The 20168-nt window shown below is 43.0% G+C and overlaps 1 protein-coding gene across 1 annotated transcript; it reads right to left on the bottom strand.

Moving 5' to 3' along the window:
• Positions 1-13267: 13267 nt before the first annotated feature.
• DYNLT3 (dynein light chain Tctex-type 3) lies at positions 13268-18021 on the bottom strand. The gene is made up of 5 exons (XM_032200433.1): positions 17940-18021; positions 17475-17516; positions 15591-15714; positions 14523-14600; positions 13268-13399 (listed from the first exon to the last, which is right to left on the bottom strand). The coding sequence occupies exons 1-5, from the start codon at positions 17967-17969 to the stop codon at positions 13323-13325; spliced, it is 351 nt and encodes a 116-aa protein (XP_032056324.1). The 5' UTR covers positions 17970-18021; the 3' UTR covers positions 13268-13322.
• Positions 18022-20168: the final 2147 nt, after the last annotated feature.

Here is a 20168-nt window from a genome sequence, read left to right as displayed (position 1 = left end):
TGCCAGGGAGGGTGGGGATGGCAGCCAGTGGGAGAAGGCAGGACTTGACAGAGCTCCGTGTTTCATTGACAAGGATCGATTCCCACCCCATAACTCTTCCCCCACCTTTACCAAGTTCCTGACTTGCTGGCTGCCAAAGTAAATGAGCAACTAGGGCTGCTGGGGCAGAGCTCTGCTGCTGCCCATGCTCACGGAGGTCTCAGGGCCCCCTCCAGAAACACCCTCCCTGCCAGTGGGGTCTGAACACCGCAAGTGGCTCTCCCTCTAAGGCCATCCCTTTACAGGAGCCTTCAGTCCTAGCGCGGCCTCTTCTGTAAAGCTGATTCTAGAAGAGGTAAGGTTCTTACACAATATTTTGTCTTCCACATGTAGTCGTCTGAATTAAGATGTTAATTAATTCATCAGTGTCCTTGGTTTCCAGGCCACTGGAGTTTGTCTCACGCTTAAAGACCCTGATCCTCAGGGGTGCTGGGCAGCTCCAGTTTCCATTGGTCCCATCCTAATTTTGGAAACTGGACGGTGGTTCTGGAGGGTGCAAGGCACCTGTTCATATCCAGATAATACATTTGAGACCTCAGTGTGCTCTGGGATTCATCTCACCCTCCTTCCTTCCCTGGTAAACACTTGCAAAATTGCAAACATGGAAAGGAAATCCAAGTTTTCATAAGTTTTAACCTACGATAAGAATGCTACTCTGCCTGTTCACCATCATGCATGTCCCGGGGGGAAACCACCCTGGTTGCAAAATAGGCCTTCCTCTTTTCAGCCTTGCAAGACTTTCTCTGCTGGGTGGGGACTTTCTGCACTTCAGTCCTCAAATGGTGGGTTAAACCAAATTAGAAACAGAAAAACAGCCAAAAAGCTGCCTGTCAAACACAAGACGCTTTTGAACAAGCAAGTGACTAATTTAGGGTCTCGTTATGGCACTTCGTCACCGAATCCTGCTCTAATTTGGGTATTCTTAATAAACTAACGTTAACTGTTCTTATTTTTTCCATCTTGCAGTGGGTTTTGTTTGTTTGTTTTTGCTGTTGTTTGTAGAACTCATAGCCAGGTGTAAGCTCTCACACCTCAAACACATGTATAAATGCTCACATGTATAAAATGCAAAGAATTTAGTAGCATATATTAAGATGTTAATGGCTATAAGAGCTCACAGGATCAAGATCCTCGTGTCTGACTGTGTACAACAGCGACAGCTCCACAGATGCAAACCAGAGCAGTCATTTCTCATGAACCACACGTTAATTTTTGCATTTCACAGAGACCCCAGCAAGCCACTGCGCTCATTTACATTCACAACACAGAAGCCAGCCCAGCCAAGCAGAAATTAATAGCAGGAGAGTGGAGAAGCTGTGAAAGAATTGCTGAAAGCTTACAAACGCTTTCCAGTTGTGTTCTGCATGCCTGCTAACTCCAGCCCTCCTTTTCCACTGGTACTCCTCCATCTGACTAATGAGAGTATCTCTGCCCGCTCAGCTACCAGCGGTTTATCCCCGTTCATCCTCTTGTACCAGTTGCTGCTGCTGCACCTTCACTCGCCCACTCCTTCCTGCTCCCCAGCTCTGCAAGTTTCTTGAGAACCTCCAGTTCCCTCAGGCTTTCTGGTGCTTTCGCAAGTGCTCAGGCCCACCTACAAGTGCAAGGAGAAGCACGGGGTGCAGTGCGTGCTATGCATCACGCATAATGTGATCCAGCTGCCACCTTCCCTGTCACTGCAAAGAGACCAAGGCTGCAGCTAGCTCCACGTTGCCCAGACAGACAGCTTCTGTAGGCTTTTCTCCCCACATTTAACTTCTTAAATTCTACAGTGAAGGAGGTTTATGAGCCGCTCTGTTCTAGTATATCAGCCTGTGTGAGTCAAATTCTGTACTTTTGCCTTGAAAAACACATCTGCATTTAGCCCTGCATTTCATTTGCATTGTTCAGAAATGAGGGGAATGAGGAAAAAAGAACAATACTTGCTCCCATCCCCAACACCCACACACCTCACTGAGCACTATGGTAGAGGGAGGGCAGGAAGGTCAGCCAAGGCGGGGAGTCAGACCGTCTCTCTCCCTTGGAACAGACACTTCGTAATAATAAAAGCAGTTCACAAAGCAAAGTGCCCTACAAATAACCCATTGGTTGATTTTGTTTTGGGCTTCTTAAAAAACATATGTAGGTCAATTAGTAGTGTTGTGGTTTAACCCAGCAGGCAGCTAAGCACCACACAGCTGTTTGCTCGCTCCCCCTCAGTGGGATGGGGGAGAGAATCAGAAAAGAAAGAAAAAAAAAAAAAAAAGGCAAAACTTGTGGGTTGAGATAAAAACAGTTGAAGGGGTCAGAAAAAGAAGAGGAATATTGATAATAATAACAAAAGAATACACAAAACAAGTGACGCACAATGCAACTGCTCACTACCCACTGACTGATGCCCAGCCAGTCCCCAAGAGTGGTCGAGCAAGCAGTCCTCCCTGACAACTCCCCCAATTTTAATGCTGCCCGTGATGCCACATGGTACGGGACATCCCTCTGGCCAGTTTGGGCCAGCTGTCCCAGCTGTGTCCCCTCTCAGCAACTTGGGCAGCCCCAGCCTCCTCGCTGGCAGGGCAGTGTGAGAAGCCAGAAAGTCCTTGGCTCTGTGTAAGCACTGCTCTGAAATCAATCAAAACATCAGCGTGGTATCAACATTTTTCTAATCCTAAATCCAAAACAGGGCACCATACCAGCCACTATGAAGAAAATTAACTCTGCCCCAGCTGAAAGCAGGACAGGTGTTAAGAGCAGAAAATGCAAAAATACCATTGACCGTGACTTTCATGGCCTTCAGAACAAGTGGACTGCAGAGACATCTTTGGTCAAGTAACTCTGAAACAAAGTACAGATGATTCTTACACTGATTTTGCCATTTTACATGCCTGTGAGTTAGAGTGAACCATGAAAAAGTCCAGGGTCTCTACACTGTTTTCTCTTTATATGACTGAGAGCGCTGAAAAAATTCAGGTGGAATTTTCCTCAGCACCAGCTGGGTGCAGAAATGGCATAGGGAAGAACTGGGACAGGGCAATTGCCATCATCTCTTTGCAGCTAAGAGGCCAAAACATCACCAATACCAGTGGTGACACCAAAGCACTTCGGCACAGCAGGAGTCTGGTTTCATATCGCAGCCTTCCCACCTTTCTAAACTGAAGAGATTTCTACCCTACAATCCCAAGGAGCCAAGGTGTAAGTGAATGCCTCTGCAGGATGACCCAGGGCTGGCAAGATCCCACAAGCAGCTAGTGAAGACAGTTTCTGCTGCGGTTTTACCACCCTCTTGGCCTTTTTCTCATACTTCCCTTTCATCTGTAATGCTAGGTCAAGCCTATTTTCAGGTGGCAGATTCACTCAAGCCCTCAGAGATGTGAACCTTCCTCAGACAGCAGCAAGGATATAATCAGAAAAGGTTGTCAAACCAATTGTGGGGAAGTTTTTTTAGAGCAAATCCCCACAAAAATACAGGTAAAGAGCCCTATAGGTCAGCAGCAGCTACCTTCTGCTCCAGAATTATTAAAGTTTATCTTGTCTGTTAACAATTCATGAAATACTTTCACTGTACTAGTACTGCAAATGGTTAAATAAATATTTGGATCATTTTCTATCACTGTTGTCTGTCTCACATGCGCATAAAGCAAAACCTAATGCTACAAGTCAAAATAAAAAATAAGAAGTGTGTAAATAACAGCAACATGGGTTGCAACAAAAAGCTATTTGCAGAGTACTAACCGATGCTCAGTCACCCAATATTGCTGTGCTTTCAGTTTACAGGAAACACTTCAAAGATTTTAGCCTGTGCCACAATTACTGCTGCAGCTGAAAGTGAGTCCTTTCACTGCTATTTCACACCCTCAGAGACTGGCAGCAAAACCCGTGTTGTAAACAGCTGGGGAATCTTGCCTAAAGTTACTTCTTGTTGTTGTTGGGCTAATAAATGCCCCGATGCCTTTATTTGCATTAATCTGGCAGACGTTCAGCTGGTACCAAAGCAGGAGCCATCACAATGAATGAAGTTACTGTCGGAGGACTGCCAGCCACATCACCGCCTGGGGCCCTCCAGCAGCTCTGCAATGTGTGATGAGCGTTTCCCCAAGCAACTGCTCTGAATATCGTCTCTCCTCCAGGATAACCATAGGGATATGAGTGCTGGTCTCAGTTTTTCATAACAAGGCCAATACATCAGTATATTTACAGGATTTAGCCAGTGTTCTTGTTGATTTCTTGCAAGAAGGCAATATCCTATTTAAGCCCTTTAGGTACTGATTCTCCCTGCAGGAACCTGTATGCCCTAAATCCCTCTAGAATGATGTTGTTGTTGGTGAACTATAAGCTATTAAAATTCATGTATTAGTGATAGACTAGAGATAAGATTTCTCTAGCAACATCTTGGGAGAGGATCTTGAGGCTGGAGGAAAGTCCAAGGAGTATTCAGGGAGTTGAAGAGAGTCCATAAAAGAGTCTTAAAGCTGTTAAACTCACTCAATCAATCAATAAATGAAATATCTGCATTTGTCAGAGCTAGACAGAGGGTAATAGAGCTTACTATGAGGAAGATCTAATAGGTACACTTGCATTTGTGTAAGCAACAGAAACTAGCCCCAAACCCAAGAAAATTATGAAAGTCCTCCTGTTATTTTCAAGTCATTTGCAAAGACTCGGCTGTACCACATTAAGGTTGCCACTTCCCCTTTAGAAGTAACAGATGTTATGTCGCTAATGTCCACAGCCACTTAGTTTGTTTCAAGGTGCTGGGACTTCCCTTCTCCCTCTACCAATGGATGAAAACACTGACCATCACCAGCTGAAGGGGACAGCATCAACAGAGAAAATGATGCGGGGCCAAGCTAGCAGGTATTGCAGCTTTACGTGCAGTTTTACTCATCAGAGAAAGTGTCAGTGGGAAAGGCTGCACAGGCCCAGCTTTGTTTATAGTGAAAATGCCACTGCCTTTCTCCACCCAACTCATTCTCATCTTTAAAAAAAAGTAATCAAAACAAACTTTTGCTAATATAACTATCAGCCCTTCTTCTCTTCTATCTTTTACCAAGAAAAAGTATTTTAAACAATTGCTAGTGCTTCTGATTTTCACCTTAAACCTTCTCTGCCCTGACTTCTGACTCAGTGTGACTCTCAAATTGTGACTGAACTTTTTAAGTAGGCAGATCCCCAGCCCTCTGGTGTTGTTTTCTTTGACATATCAGTCAGCATCAACATGCTCAGCCACAACCTTTTTCCAAGATCTTCATTTCCCTTTACCTGGTACCAACCACATCCATATTGTCTGGTGTAGTGGGTTTACATGGCAAGATTTTGGTAGCGGGGGGCTGCAGGGGTGGCCTCTGTGAGAAGAGTCCAGAAGCTGCCCCATGTTAGGCAATGTTCAGCTCCAGCTGCCTCCAAAGGGACCCACTGCTGCCCATAGCCAGGCCAATAAGTGATTTTGTTTGTGTCTCTGTGAGAGCAGATATGAGAAAGGGAAAAACAATGCTGTGCCACAGCAGCTGGGAGACAGGCATGACAACCAGCCCTGCAGCCCGCCAGGTGAGTGCAGCCGGAGGGCAGGAGGTGCTCCAGGCAGGCAGCAGCAGTTCCCCTGCGGCCTGTGCAGGGAGAGGCCCCTGTTGGAGCAGGCTGTCCCCCTGCAGCCCATGGGTCCCACATGGAGCAGATCTCCACGCTGCAGCCCCCCCATGGGTGGAGGAGCCCCCGTGGAGCAGGTGGATGTGGCCTGGAGGAGGCTGCGGCCCATGGAGAGCCCCCGCAGGAGCAGGCCCCGGGCCGGAGCTGCAGCCCGTGGGCAGTTTGCTCCTGGGGGATGAAGCTTGAGGAGCTGCTGCCTGTGGGCAGCCCATGCGGGATCAGCTGGGGAAGGACGGCATCCCGTGGGAGGGACCCCACGGGGAGCAGGGGCAGGGAGGGACCCTGAGGGAGCGTCGGAGATGAGGAGATGAAGCGTCAGGGACTGACTGCAGCCACCATTGCCTGTTCCCCTGTGTCACTCACGGGGAGGAGGTGAATGGGGGTGGATGGAGGGAAGGTGTTTTTAGTTTGCTTTTAGTTTCTCACTGCTCTAGCTTGTTTGTTATAGGTAATAAATAACATTAATCTCCCTATGCTGAGTCTGCTTTGCCTGTGATGATAATTGTTGAGAGATCTCCCTGTCCTTATCTCAACTCTTAAGCCATTTGCATCATATTCTCTGCCCTTTTTCCTTTGAGGAGGGACAGTGAGATAGCAGTTGTGGTGGAGCTCAACCACCCAGCAGGGTAAAACCACCACATCAGGTTAGCTTGGGGTCTGTGCTTGCCCCCCAGCCCAGACTCCCTGATATCCATGCTACCTGCCCGCTAACATGCAAGTTGAGCTGCCAATCAGCTCATTACCAGGCAGGGTAACTTGGCCAGAGGGATGACAGCATCAGCGGAGCTCAGTCTGTTTCATCAGGGCCACTGTGATGGCAGATGGCTTGAACTGTGGTGAGGATGACCTCAAGCACAGGCACAGTTTCTCCTGATTTGTCACCACCGCTTCAACCTCAAAGTTACTAAAAGAAGAGCTCTTGATTCAACCCCAACCACCGGCACCACCACTTTCCCACTCACTGACTGCAGACAAAACCTGTAACTCGGTGGTATCGTTGAGTCAGACCATCTAGTATTTCATCTTGTAAGCCTGAGACATGCAGATTATTATTTTTTTTTTCCAGTGTAAGTATGGGGACATGGTTTTCCTATCCAGCTTCAAAAGCCAAGACTCATATATGGGCTCTCATCATCCCCCTCCCTGATTACTGTCATTCCCTTTCTTCCATCTTGCTGAATCTCGCCCCCATCATACCACTCCCACACACTGCTGCAGAGGTCTTACTTCTAGTCCATCACTGACAGTATTACATCTTCCTTTAGGTTTCCTTTCTCCAGTGTGGCAAATGCACTCAATTCGCATTAGCTTCACAGCTGTTCATAGCCTACCTCCTATCTGCCTTCAAAAGCGAGAGTCAGAAACTCTCAGATCATGACACCATCTGACACCATCCTCCCACTCCCATGTTTTAAACTATTAGCAGGTATCCTTTGATGCTCTGATCACTTTTAAGTTCCCTGTAAACCTCTACAAAGCTCATTACCTGCTTCAAATACTCCCTTACCGCTCTGGCCACAGCTAGGCTACCGGCAGTTTTCAGCAGTTTTCTGGAGACAGTCCAGCTGCAATTGGGAGAACCAGACAAAACCACCAGCCAGCTTCAGAACCAGCTGGGCCTACCCAATTGTTGTTGGTGGGTTGGCCAGGTGGCTCTGTCCTCTCCTCTCCTCTCCTCTCCTCCCTGCTGCTATGATGTGCAGCCGTCTCTTTCCATTTCTGTCTCCATCTGCATACTTTCTGCCCCGATCCTGAGATGACTGTTGGACCCAAATTCCTCTCTAGGAACCCCAATTCTGGGGGGTAATATTGCTTCTCTGTGCTCCTAGGATTGTCTGCATCCATCAATTGCCTCTTGTCTTCTCAGTCAATCTGGAGAGCCTTCAGACAATTGGATATGCTTTTGTTTTACATGCGAATAACATACAGTGGGACACCATTCCCAAATTAGTGCTTCTAGGTGGTGCAGTGATAATGACATAGTAACAGCAGTGCTACCACTACTGTTATCATTATTATGGAGAACCAGGATCACACATTCCAACTGCTACTGTTCAAGCAATTCTTAAGCTGGATTTCCAAAATGACTTGGTTATTCTGTTTTTCCTAGAGAAATGAGATAGGAGCTATGGGAAAGAACAGATATTGAAAAAGGGTTTTGTAAGTTCAGCTGCATTTCAGGTTTGGCCCAGTGATTTGGAGTTTGCCTCTCATTTAAATTTGCCCATGAGAAAAATTGGAAATAAAACAGCTGGAGTCCTGTCTTCTTTCTTAACTTTCTATTTCAGCTGTTGGCATTTCCCTTGCCCTCTCGCATCACTTTTCTTCTTTGCTTTTCTCCATTTCAGCTTTGACTTCTCATTGAGAAAACATCATGCAAATTTTTACAACACTGTACAGCCCCTTGACCAGCTCCAGCAGCTGAATGAAGGAGGCTGGCAATATGTGCACCTAATGCCAAGGCTATTTTTACTTCCCCAACATCTGTTCGCTGTCAATAGATATTGCTACTATTGCGGTGTAATACAAATATCTCAGTGCTGTTTCTCTGGTCACGGAGAAGTATTTTTTATGGTAGAAACACTGGGATTAAAAGTCAAATAGAGTTGAACGTGTACAAAAAAGGACCTATGAGGCCAGGAGGGCATTACGGACGGTGTAAAAATAGCTGAAAGCGGAGCACGCAGAGGCGATTGCAGCTCGCAGAGCCCGCAGCAGCTGCTGCAGCAACTCCTGCCTTCCCAACGGGGAAGTGCCCGGGGGGCTGCTATCTGCAGGCTCGCAGCGGTTTGCAGCCTCATGCTTCCTGGAGGCCATGACAACTTCACAGAAAACACACGTTTCGAGAGGGGTGACATAACCCTAACTGCCCGGTGCTGTTTTGTAAGAAAACTGCTGTTACGTGGCAGTCCTTTTAAGACTGCACGGGGAGGAGGGGGGGGGTTATATTTTGTTATATGGTGACAGGGACCGCTCTCTCCCACCTCAGCTCCCCGCGGGGAGCTTTGTCAAGGGGGGATAGGGGCCGAGCCCCAAGGGGGGCCCCGTGGCTGGCGGCAGGGCCCTGTGCAGGGCCGCTGAGGCGAAATGCCGGCCCCACGGCCCCGCCGCCATCCCCTGCCCGCCCGAGGCGCGCCCCCTGCCGGCGGCCGGGCGGGAAACCGCGGCGTGAGGCGGGCGGCGGGCCCGTGAGGGTTGGTTCAGAAATTACTGTCCTAAAATACTCAACTCAAACACAAACACTATTTAGCTCTAAGGATCCGTGAGGCCTTTACATGTCTCTGAAGGCATTTAGTTATAAGCTAACAAACAGCCTCGCTTGAAACCCTGCAGTAGGTTTCACGTGCCATTTGCTCAGACCAGTTTTAAAGCCACTGTAGAAGCCCATACAGAAAACCAGCCCCCAGAGTTATTGCATGAAATTGGGTGAAGTGGTGACCACCTCCAAGAGGAGTACTGTGAGCTACAAAAAGGCAAGGGTACCGCTGCTGTTACCTCACCCTCCCACTTCTGCTGGCTTGCTGCAGCTAGGATCCAGATGCAAAATTGGGTTCCCTCCAGTCAGGAGACTTACGTGTACCAATGCTGTTGGAACCCTTGTTTTGATACCTTGACATTGCTGAAATGGAAATAAATAACACGAGACGAAATCCTAAATGAAGATTATTAATGTATGACCCCTAATTGTAAGGGAAGTGGGTAAACAAGAAGGATGAATATATCTAAAAAAGTATACAACGTGTGTTGTGTGCCTGCACAAGCCAGGGTATATATAGAAAGATTACCCTTCTTTTTGGTGAAAACTGAGTAATTGAATAAATTATCATTGAACTGAATAAAGGTGGCCCGCCCCAAAAACTTCAGCAAACTACAAGTTAGCAGAGAATGTTTAATTTCTTCCTAAGGGGGTTGCAAAAATATTGATGCTTGTTTCTGATTCAACAGGAGCTATTCAGAAATTATTCCGATCATAGCCAGTAAGAGAATCTGCTGAACAGAAAGAAGTTTGAGTTTCTTGCAGGTAAACAGTCCAACTTGCCACCTTAGGGGCAAGATAGGGGATTTTAATGGTTTTTGATTCTGAGCTGTGTGGTGTCCACATTGTGAACCTACCTAGCATGGATCACAAACTTTGTGATCAAGTTTCAGACACAGTAAAAAAAAAAAAAAAAAAAAAAAAATCATTTATTTAAAATCATGTCACTACAAAACTTGGCTGTCTTTCCTTCATGCACTGGTGCTATCTGGCCCAGTAAGCATGTCTGTCTGCTTGACTCTAACTGTAACTACCAGTGAGGTGTGCTACTGTAACCCTGATTCTTGTTTTCAAGTAATTTTAGGTCAGGCTGTGGAATAGGAGTTACGTGAAAGCTTGTAGTTGTCACTCTAGCACCATTTTGTTCCCTTTTTAAAAACCTTTTATGTAAGAAACAAACCTGCTGTCACAGTATTCTTCCTGTGTTTAAAAACAAATGCTCCAAACAGATGAGCTAAAAGCTCCTGTTACTCAATAGTAACTTAGACATACCAGAGTAGAAAAATCTTCAGCAGTGTTAGACTGCTGCCTTTCTTCTTTCATGGGGGAAACAGAGAAACTGTCACATCTACAAGCCAAGGCACACAGCCCCCTCACCTTGCATAGGCTCCACAGGCTACAGCAACTCAAGTGCAATGTAAATCCCACTACATAACTTTGGAGCCACTCTGCAGCTGGGTTTATCGCTGCATTCACAGAACATTGCATCTGAGCTGAGTCTCACCCAGGGACAGACTAGGGCTGGTATTGGTCTGGGAATGTCCTGCAGAGACACAAGCAGAACAGGTTCTTACATCCTGTTAGTAAGAACCCCTATTTGTTACCAATAACTCATCCCCATGATTGCAAGAACTAAGGAAAACATTGTACTGATAGAAAGCACTATTGAAATATTATTGCACTTTTTCATATTCTACAATCCAGAATTTTATCCTTGAAAACAAACTGCTTGGAAAAATCTACTGGGAAAGCACTGGTGGTCAGAATTCATTTTGAGAGTTATATTACATATAAGTATTTGTTTGTACCACAGATGATGGGGGAACGGAAAGACAGAAAATTAGTTAAATTTGCTAGAGTATGATGCAGAATGCAAGTACTTTTCCCAGTGTTTCATAATACTCCTTCTGGACTAACAAAAACTGTAACTTGCGTCATAATGTCAAACAGTACAAGGAATCTGTATGATCAGAGAAGAGACGTGGGAAATGAATCCAAGTTTGGGAATTAGCCTTTGATTAGTCTTCTCTCTAAAACGCTCACAAAACTTGAATAAATTTCCCAAGTTCTCACTATTGTATAAAAGTGAAGGAAAGTAAGAGAAATACTGTTCTCAGTTGCTATTTGTATTGATCAAGCACACATGAGGCAAAAATACAACTAAGGCAAATCTTTATTTGTTTTTGGTAGAAAGAAAAATGAAGCAGTCTTACAGTTAAGCAGTATTTTCCAAGTTTTTTTCTCAGTGGAAACTTCACCAAGTCTCATTGAACTGATAGCCTTGCTCAGTGCATCGTATTTTCAAGAAAAGCAAAGACACCAAAAGAGTTATGAACAGCTATTTGGAATATTCCTTCTAACCATGGAACCCATTGAACAGGGATAACAACCACAACTATTTTTTACTTGTTCATATCTTACGCTGTATCAAACCTACCAAAGCTTGTTCCAGCTGCTACTCCACTTATATTTTCCACTTTGTGCAATCCCAAACATCAGTGAAACTCTGTCCCCATCCCTGGAAGTGTTCAAGGCCAGGTTGGATGGGGCTTTGGGCAACCTGGTCTAACAGAAGGCATCCCTGCCCATGGCAGGGGGCTGGAATTAGATGATCTTTACGGTCCCTTCCAACCCACACAATTCTATGATTTTTGTCAGTTTCACAATTCAGCTCTTAAAAGTCAGGATCTAGTTCAGAAATTGTTATCCTCACCTAAATAATGTTGAACTACTACGTACCTGAAGGTCAGTACAACATACATACACATCTTCACACTACACCTGCCTGTAAGGCAAAGGCAATGTTACGGTGCTTAGTTTCACTTGCACTTAGGTAAAAGCAGAATTCTATTCGACTGCAAAGCAAGAGATTTTGAACAGCATTGTAAATTACACCTACATGTTCCTTCTACTTGTACTAGCTATGTGTATACACAGTTTAAGCAATGGCATAGTTTTCAGTTTGTTCTTTGTACAGGACACTTGCTACATGTCCTCATAGTCAGTTATCAGAAAAACAAACAAAACTGTGTAATAGTGCTTTAATACTCATTTGTTAAAATTGCAGCCTTACAGTAGCTGTAGGTAGTCACCAGTCTCTTCCAAAGACATGCAGTAAGAAAGAAAACATTCTATCCTTAAGCAGCATCTGATAAAACAATGTAGCTGCCACTTAGTGGCAGCAATCATTTAGGCATTTTCGGTATTGATACATCTTTATCATATAACTTGTGCATTAATCAACAAAAAGGTAGGCCCCAATCCAGCAAATACCTGTGTGTGCAAATGCTTTCCTTCCATGTGGAATAGTTCAAGTTAAAACTCATCCAATGAGCAAAGTTAAGACCTTGCATAAATCTTTATAGGATGGGAAATCTTAGTGCTTAAAACTGAACTGTATTTTTTCATAGGATTAAGGTCCGATTCTAGACTCAGGGAATATAGGAGATACTCCTATAAAGGGCAGATATGTTGCTTCAAGATAAATGGTTTCAAAGGTAACAGGAGCCTCTACAAATGTGCGTGCCTTCTCTTTGAACAACTTACTCCTACTCGGAGAAACATGGGCCCAGTCTTACTGCCCCAGCTCCTGGCTACTCTTGCATTGCAGGAGGAATCAATAAAGTGCTTGTCACAAATTTGTACTCATGGAATAAAATCAGATACAAGTCCTTTCAGAATGCTTTAGGAAGTAATTATGAGTTCAGTGCTAATGTCTGACCCATGACATTCCCTGAACTGACAACAAATATGATCTTCATTCTGAAGGAAAACTAGAATTCTAGTTAGGCCCAGGTATATTGCACCTTTGCCCTAGTGAAGTCATCCTCTGCCTCAAGGGGAAAAGCTCTAACGGATCTAATTTCAATGTAGAAGCTCACACTTGACTGAAGTGCGATGCTTGTGCAATTTCAGAAGCACCAGCACCCAACATGACAGTTAGCTTTGTTTAACCAGACACGAAGCGCTGATACTGCTTACAGCACATGCACTCAGAGTTGTGTTCATAATTTGTTCCCAAATGCACCACAATCCCGAGAGGTCCTGCTTGCCCTTTGACCTTTTCTTTGATTAGATATTTTATGTTCCTCTTGAATAAAGTGTCTTTGATATTAGCTTTGATATAAATTCTATTGATCTTTGTGGCATCTTCTTATTAATATACTTCTGAATATTTAAATTATTAAACTTGCTTTCTCTATATATAAATATTTTTTTGCTTGATTTCAGATAATTAATCTATGAGAACTGGCTAAGACTATGCTCTCTGTAGAGAAGTTCCATTTGCTACAACTCCTCATAAAGAAAAAAATAAAAATATAACTGTCTGAAATATTTTGCCATGTGTTTGGAACTTTTTTTTTTTTTTTAAAGGCTTCGGTGTTGCTTGTTTTTATCTTCCAGTCAGCTACAGGATAATAGCAACAGCAAACACATTCACAATGCAGTTCATTGTTCGGTTTTCCCATCTCACTGTGCAAGTTCCTAAAAGAGATTATTACAAAAAAATAAAATAAAATAAAATAAAATAATTCCAGTCTCTTTATTATATTCATTTTACCTCTAAGTAATCTAAGTCAAATTAGTACAAATAATTCAGCTATGATTTAAGGTGATTACAACTATGTCATCATGGCTATAAGCAGACTAAATTCCTCAAAACATTTTCATTTACTTGGACATTGATTACTACCTAACGTGAACCTCAAAACAATTTGAGAGAACAAAACTATCTCAGTATCTCTTTTAAAAAGCTGGATTTGCAAAAATCCTTGAAAATCTGATATTGAAATTGTCAAGATAATCTCACAAAAAAATCAAGAGGAAAAGTCTGGATCCAATACATTCTAGTTTATTTACTTTCTTTATTTTTCCTCTTATTTCAATGTATATCAACTATCAACATATCTTGGCTTTACAAACCAAGAAAACATGAAGATTAAACTACTTGTTTACATAATTTCACTCAATGATTTTTGTTTTAACCGCAGTTGACTTTCTAATTCAATCTCTATTTTTAAGTTATATATTGGTATCCTCTTCTAAACGGACCATTCTGAGTCTATGACAGACAGAAGACTATTTTAATCTAATTTCCTCATGATACCTTGAACCTGGGAAAAATTCATTTAGAACTATTTTAGATACAGTGAAGAGCATCAAAAGCCTATAAACTACCTGATAGTTAGGCAGTTGAAACACACACTGTAGTTAAACTTTTTTTTTTAAACCAACTTCTGTTCTCCTTCAGAGTAGCACTGTCTGTTTACAGCAGTCAGATATGTTTAGGACTACATGCTTACATTTACCTTGAACATTTTTTTGCCTCTTCAACTGATCTACAATTACTGAAGAGATTTTTTTTTTTGGTTTGTTTCACAATGAAGGCATTTCTACATTTGCTTCGTACCATCTGCAAAGCAGTCACTCCTAATGCAAGCACTGATTGTTAACAAAACATTTCCCCTGGGATTGTAAACAAGGGTCTAGTTCTGGAAGCTACTGCTTCTGTAAACACTCTTCCAAAACATTCAGCCGAATTATTACAGTTGAGCAACAGGTAGCATTTCTTTTGCCACAACTTTTTCATCTGAGTGAGGAAGCTTACCATCAGTTGTGGTATCCCAGAAGCATGAGCTTGCTGTGTGTAGACCAGCTCCGCTTCTCTGCATCACTGCACAGGTTACTGAAAAATACAGTCACAAAATCAGGACTTTAAAGCAGAAGAGGTGAATTATTTACAATTTCAAGCTCACACTATGATTTTAAATGACTGGCAGGCAGCATTCAGCTAAGTCAACACCTATTTTGACAATTTTGTCACTCCCAACGTTCTCCTCAAGAACTTGGTATTCATTTCGTGATTATCTTTACTCACATAAAGACAATAGCTTTAACAAAATGCTTCTTAATAGGATTATGCTTTTTATCTTTTAAACTGCTTAGACATGGCTCATGTCAGGTGTGCCTCAGAACTGGATTGTATGTGCTGTCCTCACAGGTACAACAGAAGTCACACCTGATGAGAGTTGTTTCCCAAAATTACTTTTGTCTGTTCTCTGAAACCACGCTCCAGTGATAAAGCATTTCTAAACTGACCTCTAATTGTTGTAAAACCAATGACAGTCTGAATTCATGACTTTCAAAACCAAAACACAGGGCAAACTTTTGCTATTATATCAACACTCCAAAAAAGGACCAAAGCGTTTTGAACCTGCAATTATCTCAATTTCTCTTCTGTGGAAATGCATATAAAAATAATGGGACATGACAGAACTGAAAATCTTTTAAATGTCTGTATTTTTAAGAAGCTTAAAATTAAAATTAAATTTAAAATTAAAAAACCATTAAAATTAACTGAAGATAAAGCAATTATTTCCTGAACTGATACCAAAATACTGATATAATTGTTCTGGGGTTGCTTAAGAGTCAGGGAAGACCATGTAACACCTTAGCATCTTCTGTGCTAAGCGTTAACAGCAACCTTAGCACAAATAAAACCGCTGTAGTTTTACCACAGTAATTACTAAAAATCTGTGTAACAGAAGCGTTCAAGTATCTGCTCTTTGTTTACAGGTTATGTTATTTATCTAATATAGCACTACATTGGAACAAACCTTTCCACAATTACTGACTGTGATTGTATGGGGATAAAAGTATGGTTACTTCTACTTACCAATGTACTTGTATGTTTTCCCAAGCTTTACCAAATGTGTCAGCGACTGTTCTACTATAGCTGCAGTCCACTGGTTGACTTTGTTGTGATTATAATCTGCCTTGCCTAAGACACTTTCTATGCACTGTAATAGAGAGAAAAAAAAAGTTACATTAAATATATGATACTTAAAAACGTAAAGGCTTAAAAGGCCTCACATAATCTGAGAATTTTATCTGGCAATTGGATTACTTTAAATCACTTCAGCTCATCACGTATCAGTTACTGAATGGGAAGTAAAATGAGACTTCTTGGAAAATTATTTTTAATATATATTTACTACATTATTATGTGGAGAAAAATGAGGCTCTGACTGAAAATTTTGTGTAGGAAAGACCTCAGCCATATGCTTTAAGTGCCAAGTTAAGCTACTGGATCCATTTACCGATGAAAATACCAACACATTCCACCGTTCTCAATGATTGCCTACTCCAGCTCGGCTTTCAGATGCTGCTGTAAGGGAAATTGTACTACCCTAATCAATAATGTCACTAGGGCAGGCCAACCTGTCTGAGTCTCTAAGCAATATACTTGCTTAAACTTAAAATGACCAAACAACAGAATACCTGCTCTATAAATGTAACTCTTAAATTTCATTCTTTACTCCTAAAGAAATTCAGAATTACATGCTGGTGGAAAATGAATTTCTCAATATGAAAGTGTGAAGAAATGTACATCTGTAATAGGTACATAAAATACAACTATGTTCTCCTTTGATTCGGTAGCATAAATCGTGTGCATTCACCACCCACTAACAGGCTGTGTACGAGATTTGTGCCTCAGATCCCACAAACCTCAATTAGTTCTGATCACATTGTATAAAGCTAGACAATGACTCAATGGAAACAAACACAGAACAGAAGGTAAGAGAGGGACAAGGATGCTTAGTGATCCCTTCAGGTATTTTGGTCTTTTCCAGAAACGTATCCAATGCTAGAACTCTCCAGCTCTGGTTAAGCCTTAAATCAGAGGTACAAACACTTGGCTTTACTCCCAGCATCAGATGTAAAAATAAAGAGAACCTGTCTGGCCTTTCAAGGCAGGGACAGTTATATAAGGGGTTGAACTGTCATTTACCTGACATCTAAGAGCTTGCTGTTGTGACCTGGAGCAGCTCTAGAAATACAGTCCTTTCCTTTCCTGACATGGCAGGTAGGAAAGGACCTGCAGGGCCCCTCTAGAAATTTCTTTATAAAAATGGTATTTCCCTGTAAAACCTGACAATCATCTCTATGCCAAGGGCTCTTCATTACTCACTTTCTAGTGAGTACCTGGCATTTATTTTGGACCATCAGGCTACTCATTCTCAGCCTGCTTTTTTCGTGTAAAAATATATATATATATATTTAAATTGATAGTGTAACAACCTCATGTAGTCCAACCTGTTGCTCAAGCCAAGGCTAAATTTCCAAATTTCAGCAGGTTGATGAGGCCTTGTCCAGTCACGTTTTTATAGTGTGTAAGGATGGAGACTTCACAAGCTCTCTGCATCCTGCCCTAGTGATTATCTACTCTCTAGCTGGATAAAGGAAAAAAAAAATATAATAAATTTCCCCATGCAACCTGTGGCTGTCGTCCCTTATCTTTCCAATGTAACGCAAATTGTTTCTCCCTTCTCTCTGCCACCTTCTCCCCACTAGGTAGTTGGGGATGGTAACTAGATGAAGCTTAAAGCAGTTCCAAATGAAGCTCTGTATAATTTGGTATTAATAGTAGTTTATGTTTTGTGTAAATTTGAATTTATCTGGTGTGGTTAATTGATAGTTTCTCTTTTCACTGTATTGCAAAGTAAGGGAAAGAGCCTCTTTGAAATCACACCATGTTGGTTAAATGGCTAACACCTACCTCCTTAACTATGTTGTGGGCCTCGTCAGCGTTGAAGATCATCTGTAACAGAAATTAATTATTTTTTATTTCTGACAGAGAAGTAAACACATGATGCAGTTTTAAAGCCCCACTTTTGCCCCAGCACTACACGCCTGTTATTTAGCGTTGTTTTGCCAGCGACCTTTGAATGGGTCCAAAAAGCCCGGTCCTCAGCGTGCCCACAAACCACTTGATTTTGCGCTTCCCACGGAGATTAAAGACCACCGCTGCCTATGCCATGTGTCAGGATATTCCCCAAAACAAGAACTTTTAGATGGCAAACCGGGCGAGGGCAGAAGCCTCAGGGCCAGAGCGGCCGTAATGGAGGCGGGCGGCTGCAGAGAGAGGAGAGGGGACCCCCGACAGGACGGCTCCAGCCCCCAGCCGGCACGGGCAGGGCCGAGCCGAAGCCCCAGCCCCGAGCCCCGGCAGCGGGGCCCCTACCTCGTCGTTGTGGGGGTGAAAGTCCTCCATGGCCCCGGCACAGGCGGCGGCTGTTCCGGCGGCGGCGGCTCCTCCGCGTCCTGCGCGGCTCCGCCTCGGCGGGGCGGTGCCGGCGGCGCCATGAGGCGGGCGGCGGGGGGCGCTGCGGGGCTGGCGGCATGGCGGGGCGGGGACGGGGCCTGAGGCGGCTGAGGGGATGCAGGGGCACTGCGTGGGCGAGTTGGAGCTGTGCTGCTCTGCCCTGCCCTCCTATGACATATCACGACATGTCACGACATATCATGACATATCATGGCCTGCTCTGCCCTGCCCGGCTCTGTTCCCCGGCGGCCATACAGGGCGGCAGCACGCCTCAGCCTGGTGCCCTCACCATACAGGCGGTGAAATACTTGTTCGTAGCTCTAATATTATATATATTATATCCCCCTTGTGGTGAACATAAGGAGCTCGAGGCACAGGGCATGCAACAGGAGAAGTTCCTGCTGAGGAGCAATCGTGTTTTTATGCCCCCTTCCCTGTTTGGGGATCGGTGCAAAGTGTCTGACACAAAGCTGTCAGTACGTTTTAGTAATGGTGACTTGCAATAAGTGGTTCTTCCACTTTATAATAAAGAAATACTCACTATAAAAACAGGTGTAAAGAAATAGGGTCTTCTCTCTCCCCATGAAGTTGCCTGGGTAACACGAAAGATGCCTACTATCAGTGCAGATTTTTCAAATTACGGGGGGTTTATTCTGTCATTTGGGGGGGAAGCTTTTTGTTTTCTTATTGTCCCCTGTGATACGGTTCTCGTCTTTCCAAACCAGACTGAAGGTGAGATAGAAGGCCAAGGCTGCATCCTTTCTACTTTCAGTTTTGGTGGCATATATTTGGATAGATACGTGCATAAAAGAGTGCCTCTTGCTCAGCGTTAATTGTACACTAATTGGAAAAACTCTGAAACATGGCAGTACAGGAGAAACAAAGCTGAACGTTTTTATATTGCCTTGCTTTGAAAGTGGCTTTCACGTTTAATTTTTGCTAATGGGTATAGTAGGATGAGAAGGCTGAACATGAAGAGTAAATCTCTTTAAAAGCAGATCTTTATGAACAAGCACACATGGATGTAATCATTGGAGAGAGGGGACATCAAAAAATCTCCTTCAGAATAAAGTATTTTCTGTGCTGACTTGCACAATATTTTCCAGGGCTTTCACAATATGCAGCTATTACAAGTAAAACAAAATATCTTTTTATGTGTTACTGGTTCAAAACTAGGGATAAAATTTTGTGTTTATTTTTTAAAAAATAAAAGCTAGTGGAAGCCCATGTTGTATTTGCACTGGCAACCAGGAGAAAAAGCTAACAGCACTAAAAAGGACTTAGCCTTGGATCTTGTTCATTTTTTTATCCTCTGTATTGTCAGAAATCTTTGTATCTTTGACGTGCAGTACACTATCAAATGAAACCAGCTGCTAACCATTTTCAGCTCTCTTTAGAAATACTCAGAGAAATACCTTCTTCGTAACAATCATCTTGGCAGATTCCATGAAAAATCAGGTTCCTGAATGACCGATGTGTGTGTGCATGTTTGTGTTGATGTCCTAATGCAAAAATAAACAAAACAAAAAAAAAAAAAAAAAAAAAAAAAAAAAAAAGACCTGTTCTTCCCCTCTTCCCCCCCCCTCTGCCATTTACAGAGAGGACAGCAGGAGATCTGTCAGGCTCAGCTCAATACCCAGGGAGCTATTAGGTTATAAAATGGCAGAACAAGTATTAATCCAGGAAGTATTTACAAATAAACACCCAATGTCACCCCCAAACAGCCAGCACAGATTTATCAAGAGTATATGTCAAACAATCTGATTTTAATCTTTGGGAGGACAAATGATTTAATGGATGAGGGGGAAGTAAATAGTAGGCATGTTATTTTGTAGTGAATGTGTCTTGTTATGCTCTCACAAATAAATTTCACTTGAAGTAAGAATCTATCATCTAGGGAAAAGGTAACCCTAATGAAGGGTTATCAAAGTAAGAGAAATAAACACAAGAAGACCTTTTATTTTTTTGTTTCCCCTCCCCAAGAGCTAATCAGCATTAACAGCAATAACTGGAATCATGCAATAAAAATGATGCTTATGAAGGCTTTTTAATGACAGCATGTTGAAAGAAGTTACAAGCGTGTTGACTGACAGGATCAAAATTACGAATACTGAATAGGCTGGAGAAATCAACAAGAAGGAATCTCAT

Source organism: Aythya fuligula, chromosome 1, assembly GCF_009819795.1.
Source record: "Aythya fuligula isolate bAytFul2 chromosome 1, bAytFul2.pri, whole genome shotgun sequence".
Lineage (NCBI taxonomy): Eukaryota > Metazoa > Chordata > Aves > Anseriformes > Anatidae > Aythya > Aythya fuligula.
The sequence above is the reverse complement of the archived record's forward strand: the minus strand, read 5'-3'. Positions and strand labels throughout refer to the sequence as shown.